General features: G+C 50.7%; 1 protein-coding gene across 1 annotated transcript in view; it reads left to right on the top strand.

Annotated features, from left to right (window-relative positions):
- Nucleotides 1–10,038: 10,038 nt before the first annotated feature.
- LHX4 (LIM homeobox 4) overlaps nt 10,039–21,170 on the top strand; it is a 43,138-nt gene continuing 32,006 nt past the window's right edge. Inside the window, exon 1 of the mRNA XM_057728834.1 lies at nt 10,039–10,114. Within this exon, the coding sequence (XP_057584817.1) occupies nt 10,039–10,114 (76 nt within the window). The remainder of the gene's footprint in view (nt 10,115–21,170) is intronic.

Below are 21,170 nucleotides of genomic sequence, written 5' to 3'. Positions count from 1 at the left end.
GGCTGCTGAGAGACAGGCTCTATTCCCTAATAGAATTTGCCCTCAAGTGCAATTTAATTTTCTCGGAGGCAGATTCCACCCCCTCTGCTACCCTCCCCCAGACAGACCCTCATTTCCCCGGCTTCCGAGGGGGAGCAGAGCACCTTTTTCTCAGAGAAAAGAGGAGAAGGGCCTCCCCGGGGCTCTGTCCCCGTGTGTTTGGCCTCCCCCTTTGGAACAGCCCCCAGCCGGCCCGCCACGCCCCCCCCCCAGCTCGCACCCTGGATGGGGGTGCCGCTCCCTCCCACACACGCGCTGGCTCTCCTCTAGAGCGGCCTGCACGCGGCACGGCTGGGAACAGCCGCTCCGGCCTCCGGTCCTCACCACGAAGGCAGGCTCGTCCCGTGACCTCTGGTAAGTTCACATGGTTTGAGAATTCTCTTTGTCCTGCTTCGTGTCAGAGGCCTGGAGGGGAAAGAGTCAGGAGGTGGGTGTGGGAGGTCCTGAAGTGGCGGATAAGGCCCACGTGCACACACCCCCAGGCCCTGGTGGAGGGCGCAGACCTCCGCTCAGAGCCCTGTGGTTTGGGGCAGAGCCCAGCTCCCGAGCGCCCTGGCAACCTTCTTGGCCCACCTCAGCCTCTCCGGGGCTGGTTTTCCGCTCCCCGGGCCTTCCTCCTGCTCTCAGATCTCAGACTGCAGTGCCCTGGAACCTGACTCTGGTCACCGGGAGGATCAGAGGTGTGGGACGCTAGGCTCTGAGTTGTCCTGCTACCTTCAGAGTGCACGTGGGGAGCATCTTTAGAAGCTGCTTGCCATCTCTAGGACCCCCTCAGGCTGTGACAGGGGCTCAGGGAGGCCTATGCACGTTCATAGCTGGCCTGTGCCCATGGCTTTGGGCTTCTCTCCCATCCCTCTCCCATCCTCCCCACCCCTCCCAGCAGGGATGGGGTGAAGACCACAAAGAGAACCCTGGGGGAGGAACGGGGTGGGGACCCTAGGGTTAGCGGAGGTGGCTTTCAGGGAAGGAGGGACGCTTGTGGGGCACAGGCTGGTTCCTGGATTCAGGCAACCCTGCGACCCATCCTCTTTATCTGGCGAGCCCTGGGGAGGGAACACTACAATTCCTTTTTCTTCGCCATCAAAGCCTTGAAAAAGCAGAGGGTGGGGCCGAGGATGACGGAGAATGGATGGGTGGCAGGTCAGGGTCAACTGCAAGGGGGAGATGGCCATTCTTCAGGCACAGCCACCTGCTCAGCCCCGCCTGCTCCCTTGTGCAGCTGAGGTCTCTTCACCAGTGTGTGGGGCCATCTCCCATGGGGCTCCATTTGTGGGCATCCTCCCCACTCACCCACCAGCAAACGCTTATTAGTCCCCTACTCGGTGCCAGAAACTGTGCTAGGTGGGAAAAAGGGACTATTCTATGCGTGTGTGCACGCGCATGTATGTGCACGTGTGTGTATGAGCGTGCACGGTACAGGCAAGTCAAAGTGCCCAGGAACAGCACTGTCCGACAGAAATAGAATGCCAGCCATTTGAGTAGTTTTAAGTTTTCTGGTAACCATGCTAATAGAAGAAAGTAAAATTAATCATCAATTTTATTTAACCCAATATATCCAAAAGATTATAATTTCAACACGTAATAAAAGTTTCTAAAATCTTAATGAGATACTTTACACTCTTCTTTGTATCAAGTCTTGGAAATCCAGCATGTGATTGACATTTATAGCACGTATTTCCGACCAGCCACATTTCTCAGCAGCCACATGTGACTGGTGGCTTCTGTGTTGGACAGCGGCGCCGTAAAGCACCACACACAGTGGGGTCCAATGCCAGCAGCACTGGCACCACCTGGCAACTTGTTACAAATGCAAAATCTCAGGTCCCAGACCTGCTGAATCAGAATCTATATTTAAACAAAAAGCCCAGGTGATCTACGCGCATTGTAAATCTGAGGACCTTGTGTGTGCAGGGGCAGGGAAGTAGAATGAACTATTATGGAGCATTGCTTTCGAGGCTTTCCGTACTGGATCCCATATGGTCCCCCACAGCCCCTTCTCAGGAGAATTATCTGAGTGCTATGATCCGCAGCTAACACAGGAAAACAGGCGGGAGAGTTCAACTTCTCACAGCCACAAAGCTCAGATGTAGGGTAGATCCAGGGTGAATGTCATGGCTTCTACGGAATGCTTCCTTGGTGAGGTCTTGGGGCAATCCTTTGCCTGCCCCCCTCCCACCCACCCCCTCCCCAAGCTCTCCCTATTTCTTCCTTGACCTTCAAAAATGGCCATAGTCACAGTGTGTCTTGGTCCCTTCACTGCAGGCAGAAAGTTTTGGTGATGAAGGGCCAGCCCCTTCCCCGTGGACCAGGGCCGTGAAGAGAGGAGATGGCCACGCAGTGAGAGAAGTCAGAGGTCCTTGTCGTTATACACGCGTGATAGCTGGCATTTGTGGAGGGCTTGCCATGTGCCAGGCCCTGTGCTAACAGCTGGAGCCCTCCTGGGACCACACTACCATGGAGGAATTAGCACTCTCCACAAACCAGTCAGTAAGGGCGAGCTCAGAGTGGCTCGCCCTCCAGCAGGCAGTGACACTGAAGTCCGTCTGGTCCTCACCCCACCACATGAACCCCACCCCCAGCCTGGCCTTTCTCCTGTCACCTCTGCCCACATCTAGCACATTCACATTTTTTGGTTGTAAGTCAGTTCCTGAGAGGAAACTGCTGAGTTAAGCTCCTCCAGTAAAAAATCTTTCGCCAAGATGATGACGGGGTTGTTTTATAGATTAGCCTTGACACCTGCAGCTATTTTCAAATGGAGTCAGGCTGGACTTTCCACCCCTCCTCCTCCTGCTCCCCATTTCCAGCCTCCTCCTTAGAAGCCGAGACAACAGATCCAGGTTAGAGGCTGTGGGACTGGGCCCTGGGATGGTAGGGCAGACAGCCCCACCTTTCTGCGCTGTTTCCTCATGGGTCGAGTGGTCAGATTATGCTGAGCCCCACCTACCTTGTGAGGCTTGGGTGAGAAAAGGTGTGGGAAGGCCCTTAACCAACCGTAAAGCACTACAAAAATGTCAGTCACTGGATTGTTCTTGGATTCAGGATGCCTCTGAGTCCTGGAGATTGAAGAGGGAAATGGGGAAGTGAGAAAGGGTGTCAGCTGTGCAACATCTGGAGTCCAAGTTCATTTAACAAAAGAACGATTAGGTCAACTTTACAAACAAACAAAGGTAAAGAAAGCATAATTGCAGGTTGCGTGGGCAGAGCAAGTTCTGAAGAGAAGATGCAGAATCTGGTATCTCAGTGTGCAGTGGAGAGGCTGTTTGGGGAAAGAGGCAGAAGGAACAGAGCTCAGTTACTGAATACAACTTATTAACAACCACCACAATGATATTTGAGTACCTTCCGTGTGTTGGGCACTGGGCTCTGGGGTTTATATGAATGATCTCTATTCCAACAAGCACTCTACAATGTAGGGGGGGCATCTCCCCATTTTACAGATGAGGAAAGAAGTTAGCAAGATTAAGGAACTTGCCCTAGGTGTCAGGCGAGCCCTGATGGTCTGATCCATTGCACCAGAAGACTCTTTTCAGGGAACTCTTCTCCCAGTCACCACCCAGCTGTACTGTCCCCTTCCCTTTGCTTGGTACAAAAGCTGCCTGTTTCCATAATGGAGTGGGAGTTTTTCACGAGATAGTTAAAATTTCACCAAGGAGTAATTTTGGCACCTTGACCTCAGCTTGTGACCATGTTCTAAGAGCAGGTCTCCTCTACCTCTAAAGGGAAAACAAAAACAAAAAAATGAGTGGCCTCACGATCATGGGTCTCTCTCTCTTTCCCAACTAACATTTTTAGGAAAGGGGAGCTCCTAAGTTCTAGTCTTTACTTGAAAACACCCAAGTGAGTTTCTTGCCTCTTGGTTTCTCCCATAAATATAAAACAAGAAAAAGAAAAACATGCAAAATGTACAGAGGCTGTACAATAACGATGCCAACCAACATTTCCAGGGAAAAGCTTCCTAGGTGCTTCAGGTGACCATCTGTGAGGAGAGTACTAGCGTTATTTAGCCACTGAGAAAGCAAAGTAAGGAATCTGCCAAAGGTTACCCCAATTAGGATGCACACAAGTTGGGATTTCAATGCAGGTACTCTGAGCCCAGAACCCAAATGTCTGCTAACCCAGTCTCTGACACCCTCCTAGCACAAGGAAGGCAGATGCACCTGTGGGACTTGCTGACACTATTTCACAGGCAGGCTGGGATCCCTGGAGCAAAGTAAGCTATGGACTGTGTGCACTTGACACTCCCAGTCATTGTCGCCCAGGGCCCAGCAAGAAGCTGGCATTCAAGAGATGGTCAGTGAATGCACAAATTAAGAAATAATCTAAAATACTCTAGATTTTTTGATAAGAAATAAAAAGAATAAGCCCTGAAGTTAGAATGAAACCAAATTCCCCAATTCATTCCCCTGCTCCCCATACACATAGGCCATGGGGTGTGGTGGCTGCACAGGTGGGTCTCAGAGGACTTGGCCTTGCCAGGTAATGCGCTCTGTGTGAACCCACCAGCTGGCTGTGCCCAGGGACCTTCAAATAAAAGTTACTTTATAGTGCTGACAAAATAGAGCCAGACTCCCTATGACCATATCCTGCCTCCACTGTGCAACCTTGGGTACATCATTTGACCCCTCTGTGCTGACTCAGTTTCTTCATCTGATGGGGATAATAATAGTTCCTGCCTCAGAGGATTTGTGAGAATTGGGTGAGTTAATATATTCGGAGTACTTAGAGCAGTGCTGGCGATATGTGTTAGCTTTTATCACTTTCCTTCTTCCTCTAAGGATCCCAGTGCCCTTTACTATTCTGTTTTTCAGCCACTTACTGACTCATAATCTCATTTTGAGAGTTAGACATCCAAGTACAGGACCATCTCTTTTCCATGACCCTTAAATTCCTGTGTCAAGGACACAGGGCAGGTTTAAGATGAGCAGAAACTGATCAGCATCCCCGGAGGAGGTGGGGGGGGGCGGGGAGAGATCCCTGGAAGATTCTGGGAAGAGAAGGAGACAAATGACAAAGCGGTGGGCTCATGAAAGGGGCCTGTGACAAATGACTGGGAGGACTGGGTGGACAGATGCAGAAGAGCAAAGGCCCCTGTCCTTTTATTGGAGAACTCCTTGCGACTCCCTGAACACGACAGTGGCTCCCCAGGGGCTGGGCTAAGGGTTGGTCTCCCTGGTTTTCTCTGCTGGGATGAGTAATATGGACCAGGGCAGAGGGTCTATATCAATCTAGCCCAGCAGAAAAATGAATGAAAATTGAATTCCCCAAGGAGAATTGGGGAGCTGTTATCCAGACAGAGATAAATCAAAGGATGCCACAGAGACAGGGAGAGCAGGATTCCAACAGCAGGAGAATAATTACGGAAACAGTTTCAAAATGCAAATGATAAAAGAGGTTTGAGAGGAATAAGGACAAGGAGGAGATGATTGGAGAGCGGGTGACCAGGAGCAGGGGCAGTGAATTCGTTCCTCCTTGGAGGAGGAGGCTGGTTTTCAGGATTCCTGGCTTCTGAGGGTGAACTCGCCCACTCTGTGAAGTTCCTAAAATGCAAGGGTTAGAAGACACACAAGTCTGCTGTGCGGAGTGGAAAGAGCACCAGGTTGGGAGTCAAAGGCTGGATTTAATTTCCAGTTGACTCTGTGACTTATTAGCAGTGTGACCTTAGGCAAACCACTTTTAACTTCTCCGTTTCCTGATAATCAAACCCAAGCCCAGGCATGATTATGAAGATCAAATGAGATAAAATATGTGGAGGAACTTTGTAAAATGTAAAGTGCTAGACAAATGCAAGCTTTAATCATTTTCTTAAATTGAATTTCTGGAGATTCTTCCCTCAGAATTGGATCCACTGACATGTTGGGTTTGGTTCCCAGAAATGTAATATGTAAATGTCCAGAAAGTACTGGATACTCTTAGCGGCTACTGACCGACTGCCCTGACAGAACTTAGACCTGGAGAAAGCCAACATCGCCACCAGCCCATCCTCTGGTATCCACCCTCCCATTGGGTTGTAGCTGAAAGGCGCAGGTCTGAGGAGGCTCTGATGACCATCGCTCCTGGGAGGTCACCTGCAGCCTTCAGTGGGAAAAGCCCTGAGTCAGCTCAGAGGTTTAAGTCCAAACAGATCCACCCTGATGGTCTTCCTGGGCTATTTGACAGGATAGATTATCTGCCCTCTGTGGGAATCAGCCATTCTTCCATTCTGCGGACGGTAGAGACTAGCTTAGCCCACGTTGACCTCAGTTTTTCACCCACCAATACCACTTATTGAATTGTTGTGAATAATAGAAGGAATTATACAGGTAGAAGCACTTACCTTGGTGCCTGATACAGTTTTAAACTTTCAATAAATGTTGGCTATTATTATTACCCCCATATGCTCTTATGTTGTTATTACTATTATTGTTATCTGAGGCAGCAGCAAGCACTAAAAATTCATTTAAGGAAAGCTTTTTATTGGGGGATTCATTATTAGATGGGAAAGCTAAGGCCCCAGGAGGAAAGTGAAATACTTTGGCAGATGTAGAAGTTAGTGGGAGACCTTGGGACTGGGACTCAGGTTATACCAGGAGTCAAATACCTCTAGAAAAGTTTGGGAATGCCAAAAGGGCATTTATTGGTGGAGCTGCATTGTGTGTACATGTGGGAACACAGAGGGGTGTGGGGGGGGGCTTCTGCTCACAAGGTCAAGAACTGAGAGCCCAATAGATCTCCCAGGGCTCTTCTGCCACTGGATAGAGTTGAAAGTGGCATCCCCTGAATCAGCCCTCCGCACATGAGAGTCCCCACCATAGTAATGCTGTCCCTCACCCAGTGACAGGCTAGTGACATGCAGTGGGAAGAGGGCAGGACCCAGGCAGGTTCATACCAGGGGAGCAGGAGCTGCAGAGAGCATTTTAAAAATGTAAAATTAAATTATAAAAGTAATGACCACATATGTGCTACATTTCACTGCATCTAAATATTTTATCTCTTACTAATATTACTGAAAACATACAACTTTATAGTAAACCTGGAAAAGAGAAGAAAGAAAAAATTTCATAAAATACACCTCCCTAATATACTTTTTTCTGTAATATACTTCTGAATAGCATTCTGATATATTTCCTTCCAGTTTGTCCCCAATGTTTTTGAAAACAACTTTTATTAGTTTTTTCTGCCTTATAAAATAATGTGCTCACTGAGAAACTGAAAAAAGCAAAAGGAAGAAAATAAAAATTATAGTGTACAGGTAACCACTTTTATATTTTAGCATATATTTCTATCTACACTTCTTAAAAAAAATTATCCTAAAGTTCATACTGCTTCATATTCTTTTTCCCCTCACTTCCTTATAAATCTCACACACTTTTCTACATTATTAAATATTCTTCTGTTGTATTTTCTAATGACTATAACATTCCATTTCGTATACTCTCATAATCCCCTATTGTTGGATACGTAGGTTATTCTCTTTTTAAATATTATAAACATCCTTGCAACTATATCATCATAAATATTCTTGATTAGTTACTGTGGACAAATTTTTATACTGATTGGGTCAAATCCATCACACTGTTAGGCTATAAAAGACATTGCCAAAATGCCCTCAGAGGACATTGTCCCCCTATGCATACCCACCAGGAAACTGTTTTCTAATTTCCGAACATCCTAGACAACAATGGAATTATCACTGCTTTTATCTTTAATATTTTTACATACTTATAATCATACAATATTGCATCCTGCTTTTAAAAAAAATTTAGTACTTCACAAGCATTTCCATGTTGCTAGGTTTCATAATTAGTTTCCATAATTGTATACCATATTACTTTTCTTTTGTTGGATATTTGTTCTTTTTCTCAAAAAAGTAATGCTGTAATAAGTATCTTCATGTATGAAACTTTTTTCAAATTTTATTATTTCCATGGGATAGACACTCAAAAGTGGACATGAGCTAAAGGGTATGAAAAATTTATGGGTTTGACACATATTGCCCAATTGTTTTCCAAACGAATTTAAGAGCTTAAAAGCACACCAGCTATATTTGTGAGAGTACCAGTATCAAAGCACCTTCACCTGCACTGAATTCTACGATTCGCCCCCCACCCCCCTTTTTTTTCATTGAACAGACAAAAAGAGGGATAAGTACTACGATGTTTTGTTTTTCCTGTCTTTGATTCTTAATGAGGCTGGCATTTCCTCGTGTTTGTTTACTAGCTAAATTTTTGTAGAAACCATGTTGGTAAACACTGTAAATGTCACCGGGTTCTTGGCTTTTTCTCTTGTGCTCTGGAGTTACCTCGCAGGTAAACAGGGCAAGAGATGATGTCAACCCAGTACTAGGACACGGAGAAGTCACTGCGACTTCATTGCAAACAAATTCTAGGCGCTGACAGCCATGCCATCCTCTCCCACCAACCCTGGTGTTCCCTCTTTGGGGACAAGGCCAGGAGAAAAAGCAGGGGACACGCTGGAAGTGTGGAGAGAGCACACAGTTCCCTTTCCCACCCGAGCTGGACCCCACTAGGTTGAGATTGCACATCTGTCTACATCTCTGGAACGAAATTCTGAGTGGCGGTGTCTCGAGGGCTGGGATCCGGAAAGCCGCCTTGGCGGAGACGTGTCCCAGCGGCGGGCCTTCCTGTTTTATCTCCCCCAAGGAACTCGCGTTGAGAATTGGTGTCTGTGTGTGTCTTGTAAATACCAGAAGCCACACGCGAGCGTTTGCTGGTTAGCGGCCCCCCCGGGGGTGCGCGCTGCCGCCCCGCACGCACGAGGTGGCGAATTGTTCAAAACGCCCGCGGTCGCAGCGCCGAGGCAGAGCGGTCTCCGAGGACCCAGGGCAGCACGAGCTGAGCGGACGCAGGCAGAGCAGTCGGGACGGGGCGGAGGAGGACCGCAGCACCGAGTCGGGGCCGCGGGCCGCGGCGTGCGTGGGCGCGCGCCCCGCCACCTCCGCGCGCAGCCCCTGGCCGCCCTCCCCGGCCCGCAGCCGCCCGCTGCGTGACTCGCGCGTTCCGGGCTGGGGACGGGCTGTCCCTGGCCCGGCCTCAGCCAGACGCGGGGGAGCGAGAGAAGGGCTGGGAAGCGCCAGCGGGAAAGGAATTGGCTGAAGGAGCAGAGGAGGAGATGGAGGAGGAGGTGGAGGAGGAGGAGGATGGAGTCATATAGTCACGGAGCGCGCTCGGTCCGGCCGAGAGAAGCCCGGGACCCAGAGAGCGCGACGGGAGGACTCCGCGGTGCGGCCCCGGCCTCCGGAGAGCCTGCCCCGCCCTTCCCCGCCCCTTGGTTCGAACGGAGGGGCGGAGAGGACATGAGCCGCCGGCTAAGGCCGGAATCCCCGGCGGATCCACGGAAACCTGCGAGCCCCGCGCGCAGCCGTCCGGGACCACCTGCTGCCGCGACCGCGCCGGCCGCAGAATTTATACCCGGGGCGCGAGCCCGCACCCGGGGAGCCGGGGGAACGGCCCGTGAGGCCCCGCCCCGCTCCGCGCGGTCCCGCCCTCCTGCCCGGCCGGCCTCTCTCGGGGCGCCAGGACCCCCACTCCGGCCTGGGTCCGCCGCTTGCTGGCGGGTGGGGGGCTCGGCTGAAGGGCGGGCCTCCCTGCGGAAAGCGACGTCACGGCCGTTCCTGCAGTGTGAATGAATCAAAATGCCTGGGTGACCGCGGCCTCCCGGGCGGCCGGCACGCGAAGGGTGGAGGGGGAGGGGGAGAGAAGCGGGCGGGGGGAGGGAGGAGGGGAAAAAAGCCAGAGCTGCAGCAACAGCGTCTCCTCAACCCGGGATGTGCACGAACCCGGGAGAGCGAGATCAAAGGGATTTGAAACAGACTGAGGACTGGCGGGGGGAGGGGGCCAGGCAGCCTGTGGAATCCTCCTGGAGGAGCGGAGGGTCCGGCTTCCACCGTGACTTCGGCGGTCTCGTTGGGGTTTTTATTATTATTTCCAAATTTCTGAACCCAGCTTGAGCGAGAGAACGAGAGATCTCCGTAGACTGCGACTCGCTGGCTCTCGCTCGGAGATGATGCAGAGCGCAGCTGTCCCCGCGGAGGGGGCTGTCAAGGGGCTCCCGGAGATGCTTGGTGTGCCGATGCAACGTAAGACACCCCCCTTTCTCGCTGATTTAATTTGATAACAAGACAGTCAGCAGCTTTGGCCCATTTGGGGCGGGCCGGACGCTGCGCGTAACCTGGACCAGAGGGGACGGGCGGGGCGAGGGGCCGGCGGCCCGGGCGCAGAGGCGGTCATAGGGCAGGGGCACCAGCCAGAGTGCGTTAGAAGGGCCTGGCCCTTGGCTTTGGGGGCCGAAAGAGAAAGCCTCCCGGATGGTGCTTGAGGCGAACCGTGGGATACCGAAGCCCGCATCCCCAGCCCATTGCTTTTCTAGGAGCCTTGGGGAGAGTGCTGTCTGGGGACACCAGGGGAACGAGCTGCAGGCCAGGCCTGAGCGCTGGGGTGGTCCCCCCAAATCCTCCTCCCCTCCAGGGGGGTGCCACGGCCACAGCTCGTAGTACCGCTAGTGCAACTTCATCCCAGCTGGCGGGAAGTTGGAGAGCGCGTCCCCCGCCCCCGGGGCTGGAGGCGCAGAAGCCCAGGCCACACGCTCTGTCCCTGCGCGCAGAGCGTGCGCGCCTGGTGCGTCCGCAGCCGCTGCTGCCCGCGGCACGCGCCGCCTGCGCAGCCAGGGACGGCAGGCTTCTAGTGAGGAAGTCTACTCGCCATATTCCAGCTAGCCGAGGAATGAAGGCATGAAGGCAGGGAGAAGCACCGGGACGAAGTTGTGAACTAGGGGTACAGCCTTGACGCACGCGAGGGCAGGCTCTCAGGATGGTTCGGACTCCGAAGGGGAGAGTCTAGGGTGTGCAGGCGCTTTGCTCGCCCTCTCTCTTTCTTTCCCGCGCCCGAAATTAGGAAGGTGGCGGGAGCTCGGGGCCTGTTTATCCTCAGGGGTGTGTGTGTGTGTGTGTGTGTGTGTGTGTGTGTGTGTGTGTGCGCGCACAGCGATTTTCCCGTTGAGTATTTTCTCTGTACCTTACTCGCAAACGGTGAGTCTTCGATGGAGGATCTGTGCGGAGGCCACAGCAGGTCCCGTGGCGTTGCGCTCGCGTGGCGCGCGCCGCGTGAGCCCTGCCCAGCAGGCTCACGGGTTCTGCGTAACGCCCCTGGGCAAGGTAGAGAGAAGAAGGGCTCCCTCATTCCGCTCGCCAAGGGACTGTGCTTCTGCCCGCGACTTCTTCAGTGGAGCAGTAGCTACATCCTTGAGGTTTAAGAAAGCACCGGCTCATCCACGGATGGTGCCTGCCTACGAACTAGGGCGCAGCAGCGCGCCCTCCTGCGCCCCGGCTCTCCATGACACGATTTCTGCCCCAGCAATACCTCAAAGGCAGACTGACCAGCGTGTCCCCCCACCCCCACCCCGCGACTTCCTGGCAAGTTTGTGAGAAAGGACTAGAAGAGGATAGCCTCACTCAAACCTCTTTAGGTTGTTCCTTGACTATATCCTACAGTTACCTTTTGTGTCTTTTTCTGTCAACTGTTGGCAAACAGTTCCAAGTCTGCGCTGTGCCTTGGGGCACTGTTAAGATTTGTCTGTAGAAGGCATTGGGGTTCACTGACTCCTTACTACCCCCAACCCAGCAAGGGCAGGGAGGGAGTGGGTTGTCAGCACCTGCACGCGAGAGACACACACACACACACACACACACACACACACACACACACACACACACACACACACACACACACACACACACACACACACACACACACACACACACACACACACACACACACACACACACACCCTGGCAAAGGTGCTCCAGTTTAAGCTGATTGTAACTCTGCGCGGGTGAGGGGAGTGTGTGAGTGGGCGATGGTGTGTGTGACCCGGTACAGCTGTGCTTAATAGTTGTGGTCCACAGGTGGCCTGTATTTGGGCCGCAATGTACCACGGTGGATTTTCCCCTGACAGCCTTTCTTTGGATGCACCGCACACACTCTCAGATGGTCTCACTTTTTATTTTTCTTACTTAGAGACAACTTTGATTTTGTCAGGAACTCGATTTCCTAAAATGCCTAGAACTCACCTTCAGAGCTACAGTTTGCCAGGGCTGGGTTTCCGGGTTCGAACTGTGGAAAACTTAATGAGGTAGAGAAGGGAACTCTCATCTTTGGGGGGTCCAGTGAGGCAAGGCTGAAACAGGAGCGGTGGTCTCTCCTTTTTGTCTTGCCCTGGTTCTGTGGCCTGGGTTGGAGAAAGTACTGGCCAAAATTTAGGGGACCAATCCCAAAAGCTTTGGGAGCAGCTTTTTTCTTCTTTTGGGGATGTGTGTGGATGGTACCCTCCCCCATTGCAGCAGATCTGGCTTCTGGCTATTAAGCTGCTGGTGTTGGGAACTGGGGGCTGGTCCCCTCTGGCACATATACCCAACCATTCTCCTTCTTGGGATGTCAGACCCAGTAGCCTAAGAATTCAGTGTTGGGGTGGACATGCCCTTGGGCCTCAGGGAGGAAGAGAGGTAATCCCAGGCTGTGGGTGTTGAAACCCAGGGGGAGAGAAGACAACAGAAAGGCTCTTCCGCAGGGGTCCCTCCAATCCAACAACTGGAGGGTTTACCCCCGCCCACCACCACCACCACCACCCCTTACTTCTTCACCCTGAGCCACCACAGATGGAGCCCTTGGGGGCGCCGGTCTAGAGATCCCCCAACCTCAATGCCTCCGGTGCCCGGGCCTCTAGGGGCCTTTTAGGGGTTGGAATCCAGTTTTGTCTTTTGCTTTGGAGGAATGGCTGAGGCGCATTCCCTTCAGGAAAACGCTACCAAGTTATGTAATTGTTTCTCTCTCGGCGGCCCTCGTCCTTACACCCTGTCCCCCCACCCCCGCGACACTGCTCGCTTCTGGGCGGCCTGGTCTTTGGAGCGCTCGCCGTCCTGCTGCGTTACCGCGCAGAGGTTGTGGAGCAGGTCCCGGCCTCGCCGCTCCCACGGCCCCTGGGTCTCCCGATCCGGCCGCGCCCGGCTTGGGCTTCTAGGGGCAAGCTTGGGGTCTTTATCCTTTTGAGGAACGTAGGCCTGAGCAAGAAGCTCGGAAGAATCTGGAGGGAGGAGGCTGGGAGCAATCCGAGAGCAACTTGGGGTAGAGAAATCGAACACACCCCCTTAAAACTCGGAGTGGTCGCCGGGGCAGCCCCCCTCCCGCTTCAGGTCAGTGTTTTCTAAGGAACTCAAACCCCGGCTCCTTGCTCTTGGTGGCGGGAGTGCTCTGTTTGCAGGAGGCGACACCATCGACACCCTTGGGGTCACATCCAGGACGGGCAGAGTTCCTTGTTTTGTGGGCGTCGGTGGGTAGGTTCAGAAAAAGACTTGGTCCTAAGCTGATGGGTCCCGGCTACCTGGCCCACGATTTAGGGTGGCTGGTTTCTCTTGTTCCCCGGCACAACCCGACTCTGTCCAGGGTCATCCCCTCTGCCTGCCTCAGGGCTGCCAAGGTACGAGTCCCCACAGCACCTGACCCTGGGCAGCGCTGGGTGCGGTGGCCTCTCAGCCTCTCCCGTACCTCTCTCCTGCCTGAATCCAGCAGTTCCCCCACATGTCTGGGTCCTGCCTGCCCCTCTTGCTGGCCAAGACGTTTGGGAATAGTGAGGGACATACAGGGAGGTGGGCGTTTTATCTCCCCCTTGCCCTTGATTTTGGCCCATCTCACACGGAGTCTCCTGGGACACCCAGGCAAGGACAAGGGACATCCTGGAATGCTGGCTGGAGAGCAAGCCAACACCCCCCCCGCCCCCCGCAGGAAGGGGTGATTCCTCGGGTCCAGGCTGGGGGTGGTAAACGGGGAGGGGGGCGTCACCTATCCCTTCCTTTTCTCCTAAGAGATCGATCTTGCAGCTCTTGTGAACCCCGAAGCTGTGGGGAAAGGGGATTTGATTTTGTGTTTGGTAGGATCCGGGCCAAGGGCGTCTCAGGACACCTCACTACCCTTTCTTCCCTTCCTAGTCTCCTGCGTGGGACGAGTCTCCTCGCGCTGGTCGCGTCAGAACCCTCGTTCCCAACCTTATCCTCTTGCAGGCCATTTCTTACGGATGGAGTGAACTCATTTCCCGGCCGGGAGTTCTCTCAAACTCTGGAACAGCGATTCGCTCTTCTTCCCATTCCTGCCTTTTCTCGTGGTGCCAGGAAAAAAAAAAAAAAACAACAACACGGAAAAAATATATAGAGAGATTGAAATTCCATCAGATTCCGATACAGATATCTAAACAGCAGCCCCCGACGCCACAAACCTCCTTCCCCGCGTCACAAAAATATTGTCAGGGACGGTCCAACTTTTAAAGGTCAGACTGGATGTCCCCGCCGGCACATTCGGGCCTCGCGGGTTGGGGATTCGGATTTTCCAACCGCGAGGATCCCGTGCCAGCGTCGGGCCAGAGCTGCACACCAGCCGGAGGGAATTTGGAGAAACCCGGTGACTGCGGCCGCTGCCTCGCTTGGGACGGCAGGAGGCCGAGGGCACCCGAGGGGCGCGCTGGCTCCGGCCCCCTCCATTCCCACGCCTAGATCGGAAAGGGCAGAGAAGGCGGAGGGGAGCCCGCCTTGGGAAGCCGCAGTCTCAGGGCACTCAGAGAGAGGAATGAATGATTTAACCCGGATAAAGAGCAGCAGGTGGGGCGGGTGAGGGGCGAAGGTCTGCAGTGAGGGGGTCCCATGTCCATGTCCAGCGGAGACGAAAAATCAGGACTGAGAAGAGGAGGCAGGACCTAACTCAAGCGGTTTCCTCGCTTGGTCGTGGTCCATGCTCGCGGAAAACCAGAGCCAGGCGGGGCCGCGCGGGAGCGGCGTCCTCGGGTCTGGGAGCGCGACCTGCGTGACCTCGCCGCCACCAGGGCAGAGCTCCTCCGCCCCGCGGGCAGGCGCCGGCCTGGGTGGCCCAGGGGACTGACGATGAATTACTTCCAAAAGCGTTTACTGCGCACCTGCGCGCGGCTCAAGGTCCCGAGCGAGCCTGCCGCGTGCCCTGGGTTTTGGACGGCTCGCCAGGGGAGGCAGGTGCGATCAGGGCGGCCCTTCCCGGGGAGCAGGCTTCGCAGCACCGCGTCCAGCCTCCCCGAGTGGAGGTCGCAGCTGCGAAGGGGGCGAAAGAGGGACGGTCACCGCGCGGCGCATTCGGCATTTCTGCGCCTTGGTCCTTTCCCTCCGTCCGCCTTGCCCGTTCCTCTTCCGAGTTGATTATCCCGAGCGGTCTGGGACTGGCCACGCCTGGAACCGGTTTCCTACCTGTTTGGAGCGGGGCAGACTTTTTTCGCCGCGAGAGGCGCGGCAGGTGGGAGCGCGGACGGCGAGTCCGGAGAGCCAAGACAGGAAGCCCTCTTCCCCTGCATACGCATTTCGCACCAAGAATTTGGGGAGACAGAATCAATTCCCGCCCCCCGCCCACGCTGGCGGCACAAGTCTTTCCCTGACTTTTTAACCTTTAGAAAGCGGTCCTCACGTTTTAGGAGCGGCTCCTCCGGCACAGAGCTTGGAGGCAGCCGGCGGGTCCCTGCGCTGCGCGCCCTCTGCCCACATTCGCGTCTGGGCTCCCGGCCCTGCTCCCCGCGCTTAGCGGACCTTAAAGAGCACTTGGAACGTGGCAGGCTCAAGAGAGACAAGGTCTGTACCCGGGCAGCCATTGTTGTAAATTAAATTAGACTTGGGGAGGGAATTGGTAACACTGTGCGCCCGGGAAGGAGAAATGGAGCCGCGTGTTGTACCCACCATCCTACAGAGGAAGCCGCGGCTGGCCTGGGACTCAACGCAGGCTTCACTCTTAGGGACTCAGAGGTTGCCTTCATCAAGAATGGGACTTTTTTTTTTTTTAATGTAGCTAGGGCGAATGTCTTTTAAAGGATTCTGAGGGGTGACGCTAATCAGGAAGAAGAATTACTAGCAAAGCCCGGGCAGGACGAAACCGGGAGCAGCGGGAAATTAAAGGAAGGAATACCAAAGCTAGGTGTACCTCCCTCTTGACACGCCGAAAACAAAGCGGGGTTAAGGCAAGAATGTAGGCTGAACGCTCTGGGGATTAGAGCAACGTGGGTCCTCAAGACGTCTTGGAGACTGCCTACGAGACCAAGTACCAGAGTCGGTTTTTAAAAATCGAGTCCTCCTAGAGGTGAGGTGGGGGTCGAGACAGGCGGGAAACCGGCAAAGCAATGGCTTTCCACTGAGTAGACAAAACACAGCCCAGAGGGGCGTCTTGGATTTTGAACAGTGACCTGATGACCCCACTGACCAGGTGTAGACAGCCTCAAGTCTTAAATATTTCCATTGTCCTAACGCTTCCCTTTTGCCTTGGATTTTAGTGTCCTTTCACTCTGTGCTACAGTTAATTAGTGATTACTTAGCACCGCATTAGCAGACAGAACCCAGAGAGACACAGGTGCTGGGAGGGCTGCAGTGGAGGAAGGGGAGGGAGACAGTCACACCTGCAGTCATCCAGGGATGGGAAATTAGTTAACAGGGACTCGCCTTTGTTTCTATCACATTGTTAAGAAATCTCCTTTGAGCCTCTTGATGTAGTAATGGTGGATATCTGGTGGGTTCCTCCGGGAAACTAGTGTTCTCCAAACTTAGGAGTTGTGGAGCGGGGAGGGTTGGTGTGGTTGGATGGTGGGACCTTGTGCCATTTCTTTCAATTAGGGAAATTTATCAGGATTTGGGCTGAGAAGCTTTGGAATGCAGAGAGACTTGGAACCAGTTTAGCTGCTGAGCTGACGAAAGGAGTAATCTTACCCACTTTGGGAAACCCGAGGTTGGAGAGAGACTGAAACAGCAGTTTGCTGTGGCAGCACCAGATGCATTACTGTGTACATTGCTGGGTTCAGAGATGGGTGGGGGGGGGGGGGGGAGGAGGCAGGGGGTTACTTCTGTAATGGTTTTCTGCCTTTCCCCCTTTTCTGGAATGAGTCGTTAACAATGCCTATAACACAGTTGTGAGTGAGCAGGGTCTACTGCTTTCAGTAAAATTCCATCGTGGCTTGAATGTCTTCCTTCTCTCTCTCTCCTTCCTTTATCCCTTTCTTCCTCTGTCTCTTCCTTCTTTGGTGAGAGGGAAGTATGCAGGGGGGAGTATGGGTTTGTGCAGGAATTCTGAGCACTGGGGTCTCCCTGGGGGTTGAGTGCTCAGTAAGCTGCAGAGAGGTGAGATCTCTCTCTCACTTTGTTTCCAGGAGGCCTGGGAGGGAAGAGCAGTTTCTGGGTTCAGAACAGAAGCAGCCCTGGAGCTGGGCTATTGTTGCTTATGGTAGGAAGAAAACCTCACATGCCGCTGTGAGCTTTTACCTTTTTTAGTCCTTAGTTTTATAGGGACCCTGATCAAAATGAAGCACAAATCAACCATTTTGAGGCACTGCAGTTGAGTTTAATTGGCAAAATTGAAATTGATTCTCCCTTGGAAAATGTACTTTGGGTTAACTGTTAGCTGCAGACTGGAAAAGCATCTTGGGAGGCAATTCCTAACTCCCGTTGTTATTTTGGTGGATTTCTTTTCTCAGATCGCCCCACTCCGCTTCCCTCTGCCAATCTGGGTCTAGTTACAGATGTTTTACTGCAGTATCTCACCCCCAGATGCCTTTAAAGTATAATTTGTTTTAATTATCATGTTAGGGGGTTAAGGGATTGGTTCTGGGAATAGCTTAATAGAGACAAAACTTGCAGCCAAATTAATTGAAAGTTTCTTCTTATGAGGGAGCGGTTGCCAAACATATGGAATATTGCCACAGAATGAGACATCAGAAAAATACATTGTGGAGATTTAGCAATGATTAAATGTGAAAAATGGAGTGGAAATAGAGAGAGGTCTACGGCATTTCCATAGACTATCGTGGATTTGTTTGCTGTGATTTTTCTGTTTTATTTGCCATCACTGAGAATATTCAGTATTCTACTGAAGATTGCTACTTCTGTGTAAATATATAATCTAGAAGATAATTCTATACCTGCAACTACATGTTTACATTTCTTATTTTATTTACTATGGGACTGCTTCTGTTAAAATGTTATCCAGATTCAGCCTTAAAATGGTAACATTGAAAGTGTCTCAAGAATATTTTTGAATTTGATGTTTTATAGAAGAGGTTACTATTTTTGAGCTAAGCAGAAGAACAAAGGAGATGTTCAAAGGGACCTCAAACCACCAAATGAAACAAATAGGACCCATGGTGGGAAGGCTTCTGGAGGAGAAATGGAGGGAAAAGACAACGTTAGGCGTGATTATTTCTGATATGAAAAGGATTTTCTGACCTTTTCTAGTTGTTAGTTATTTGTCAAGACAGACTAGAAAAATACCTAGAAATTAGATAAGACACGTAGATTGATGTATTTTTAAAGTATGTAAATGAATAGAATTATATTAGGGCATATAATTTACCTTAAATGTGATACCAGTTTTTTTGTTTGTTGTTTTTTTACTTTTCCCAGTATTTTTGTGGCTGGCCCAGATTACTACTATATTTAATGCTGCCATCACCATCACAAAATAACACAATGTTCAATAAACCTTTTATCCTTAAGTTTTAGAGAATGAGTATTGGAATGTTGTGCTTCAGCTGTATTGTTTATGAGATTATTCTTACTAGGTTATGAAGATCCCTTAAGAAGAAGTTTCTAAAAACATTTTGGAAAATTATGTTATGGTCTCTTCAAGATGCATTGGTTTAGAAAAAGGGGACCTATAAATAAGGATGCTCTAAACTGTTCAATAAAAATGAATTGTCTTTAATAGGGAAATAGCAAAGAAAGAGCTAAGAGGGGGGAAAATCAGACATATCTAGTTATGATTTGTCATATAAAACTACATCTTCGGTCTCAGTTCTCTGTTCCTTTGGTCACAGTTATCAGGTGATTTAAAAGGGGAGTTGTGACCAGAACACAGGATTTTATTGTCATGGTGATGGCAGTGACTTTGAATTGGAAAGTTTTGTTTTTAAAATATGTATCCAATAGCAGAACTTTTAATTAATTTAACTGTACCTCTGTTATAATTCTTAGACTTGGATATTCCAGAACTTAGGTGTGAGTTTAGGCAGACCTGGTGCCGTACTTGATATGTCCTGTGGCTTTATGTTGATACACTTTAGAATTAATCATTCCCAGTCAAAAACAATAAGCCCCCACTGAGAGCATTTCCCCAACCCGCCTTTTCAAAACCATCTTCCTTCTTACTTACTCAGAGAACCTTAGGTAACAGAGCAGCGTTGACTGCCGTTAACTGTCATTTACTCCCCCTTCTATGTGGGGCAAGGTTGGAGAATTCCAAGAAAAATATCTGCATAACATTTCAATTATAGATGTGTTTCCTTAAAGCCCCACTTGGCTTATCCTTTCAGTTTGTAGTCAGTCAAAAGAAAACTTAAATAAAATTATGTATTTTGGGAAACATACATCAGCCAAATGTTATTTAAGATGGAGTTCAAAAAAACTACTTACCAGCGAAAGGATTTGGGGTGAAACCCACCAGACAGAGCTGGCTTTGGTGAGCGTTGTTGGAAGCCTTGGTCTTTAGTCAGCCCCGGAATCTATCCCAGAGAAAGAGAGGGTTCTAGCCCTAGTTTGGCCCCCAACTAGTGTATCCTTAGGGAAGCCATTTAAAATGTAGATTACAGGTTCACTTTTCTCGGGATCTCTAGGAAGAGTAAACAAGCTTGCAGATTTGCAAGTACTTGACAAAGTTCAAAGGTAAACTGAAGGACCACAATCGCGGTTCTGTTTTGCAGATGGAGGCACCCTAAGTGGGCTGGAGTGCTCCTGGGTGTCCCAAGAGGATGGCCAGGCTGATAGGGAGCATTGTGGGGTTGCAGACAGGGAACTCTGGAAGCATCTCCCCCTGACCGGCTCCCTGTCCAGAAAGAAGTAAGGAAAACCTTTTCCTGGGTGTTAGGCTGTCAAGCTAAATTGTTTGTGAAACAAAAAGAATTCTGTTTGTCCAAAAGGTAGTGAAAAAGCAATGTCTTGCAGGATTCCAAAGTGGCCCGTCAAAGTCCAAATTTTACAAAATGTTAATCTGTTCTGAGACCATGGTTCAATGAACATTATTCCTACCAGTACAAAATGCCTGCCTTTAAAATGTTAAAGTATTTACCAGCTTTCTGAGTCCAATGGAAATACCTGAAATTCTAAATCATTTCCCCAGAAAGGTGCACTTTCTTAAATACACTTAAGTCATTGTCAAGTGTGTTGGTTCTAGTTTTAGTCTCTTTAGTGGAAAAAAATGTTTTTCCTCACCTTGTTGATCTTCTGTGACCAAAGAGACAGAAAACACAATTTTTCAAAGAATTAAAATCGATCAAACACACACAAACTATTTCTGAAATGTTTCATGGTGGCCCCTGGTTCCTTGAGAGCAGTTTCTTGGAAATGAAGAAACGTGAGTGGGGAATTAAAATGCACAATAGTTATATCACCAGAGGGGTGTGGGCAATTTGATCTACCACAGACCACATCAGACCTTTGTTTTCTTCCACTTCCCAGCTTTCTGAAACGTCACTAATGGAGGAATTTGGGGCTTTAAAACAGAGTCCTTTGTTTGATGGGCCACTCTGAAAAATAAGCCCCGTGTATCCCCACTGTGGCACTTCAGGTGATTTGTGAGTTTTATAAGCTTCCTTGATAAAGAAGTAGGTTACGGCTACAGGCAAAGGGTTTTTAGTTATTTCTTATCAAATAAGAAATAGTCACCTCACCACTGGGCATTTAGATGTCTGTAAGAAAAATACTAGAAGCCTCAAATATTAATATGAACTCAATCCATTCTTACCTGAATACATTACAGCAAAAGTGAAGTGAGGTCAGGCAGTTGGTGGTCCTAACCACCCCACTCTCCCCATTCACATGTGGGGAGGGGACCAAGGTCTGGCAAATTTGCCCTCATTCTATGGAAGAAAGAATCTGACCGATTTCTTTATTCCAAAAATAATGAATCTTGTAATGTTGCATTATCTGCTGTTCATGCTCTGGGATAATGTTGTTTAGAAAGGGTTGTATATTTGCTTTAGAACTGGGGGGATGGAGGAAAGTTTTGAGTGTTTTGGGGGGGTTATATTGGGAAATAATGAAGCATGAAGTAATTTTGATACACTTAAAGTATATGAATCCGTTTTGTTCATGGCTGGCCATGAGA

Source organism: Hippopotamus amphibius, chromosome 3, assembly GCF_030028045.1.
Source record: "Hippopotamus amphibius kiboko isolate mHipAmp2 chromosome 3, mHipAmp2.hap2, whole genome shotgun sequence".
Classification (NCBI taxonomy): domain Eukaryota; kingdom Metazoa; phylum Chordata; class Mammalia; order Artiodactyla; family Hippopotamidae; genus Hippopotamus; species Hippopotamus amphibius.
This window is presented reverse-complemented; position numbering and strand designations above follow the sequence as displayed.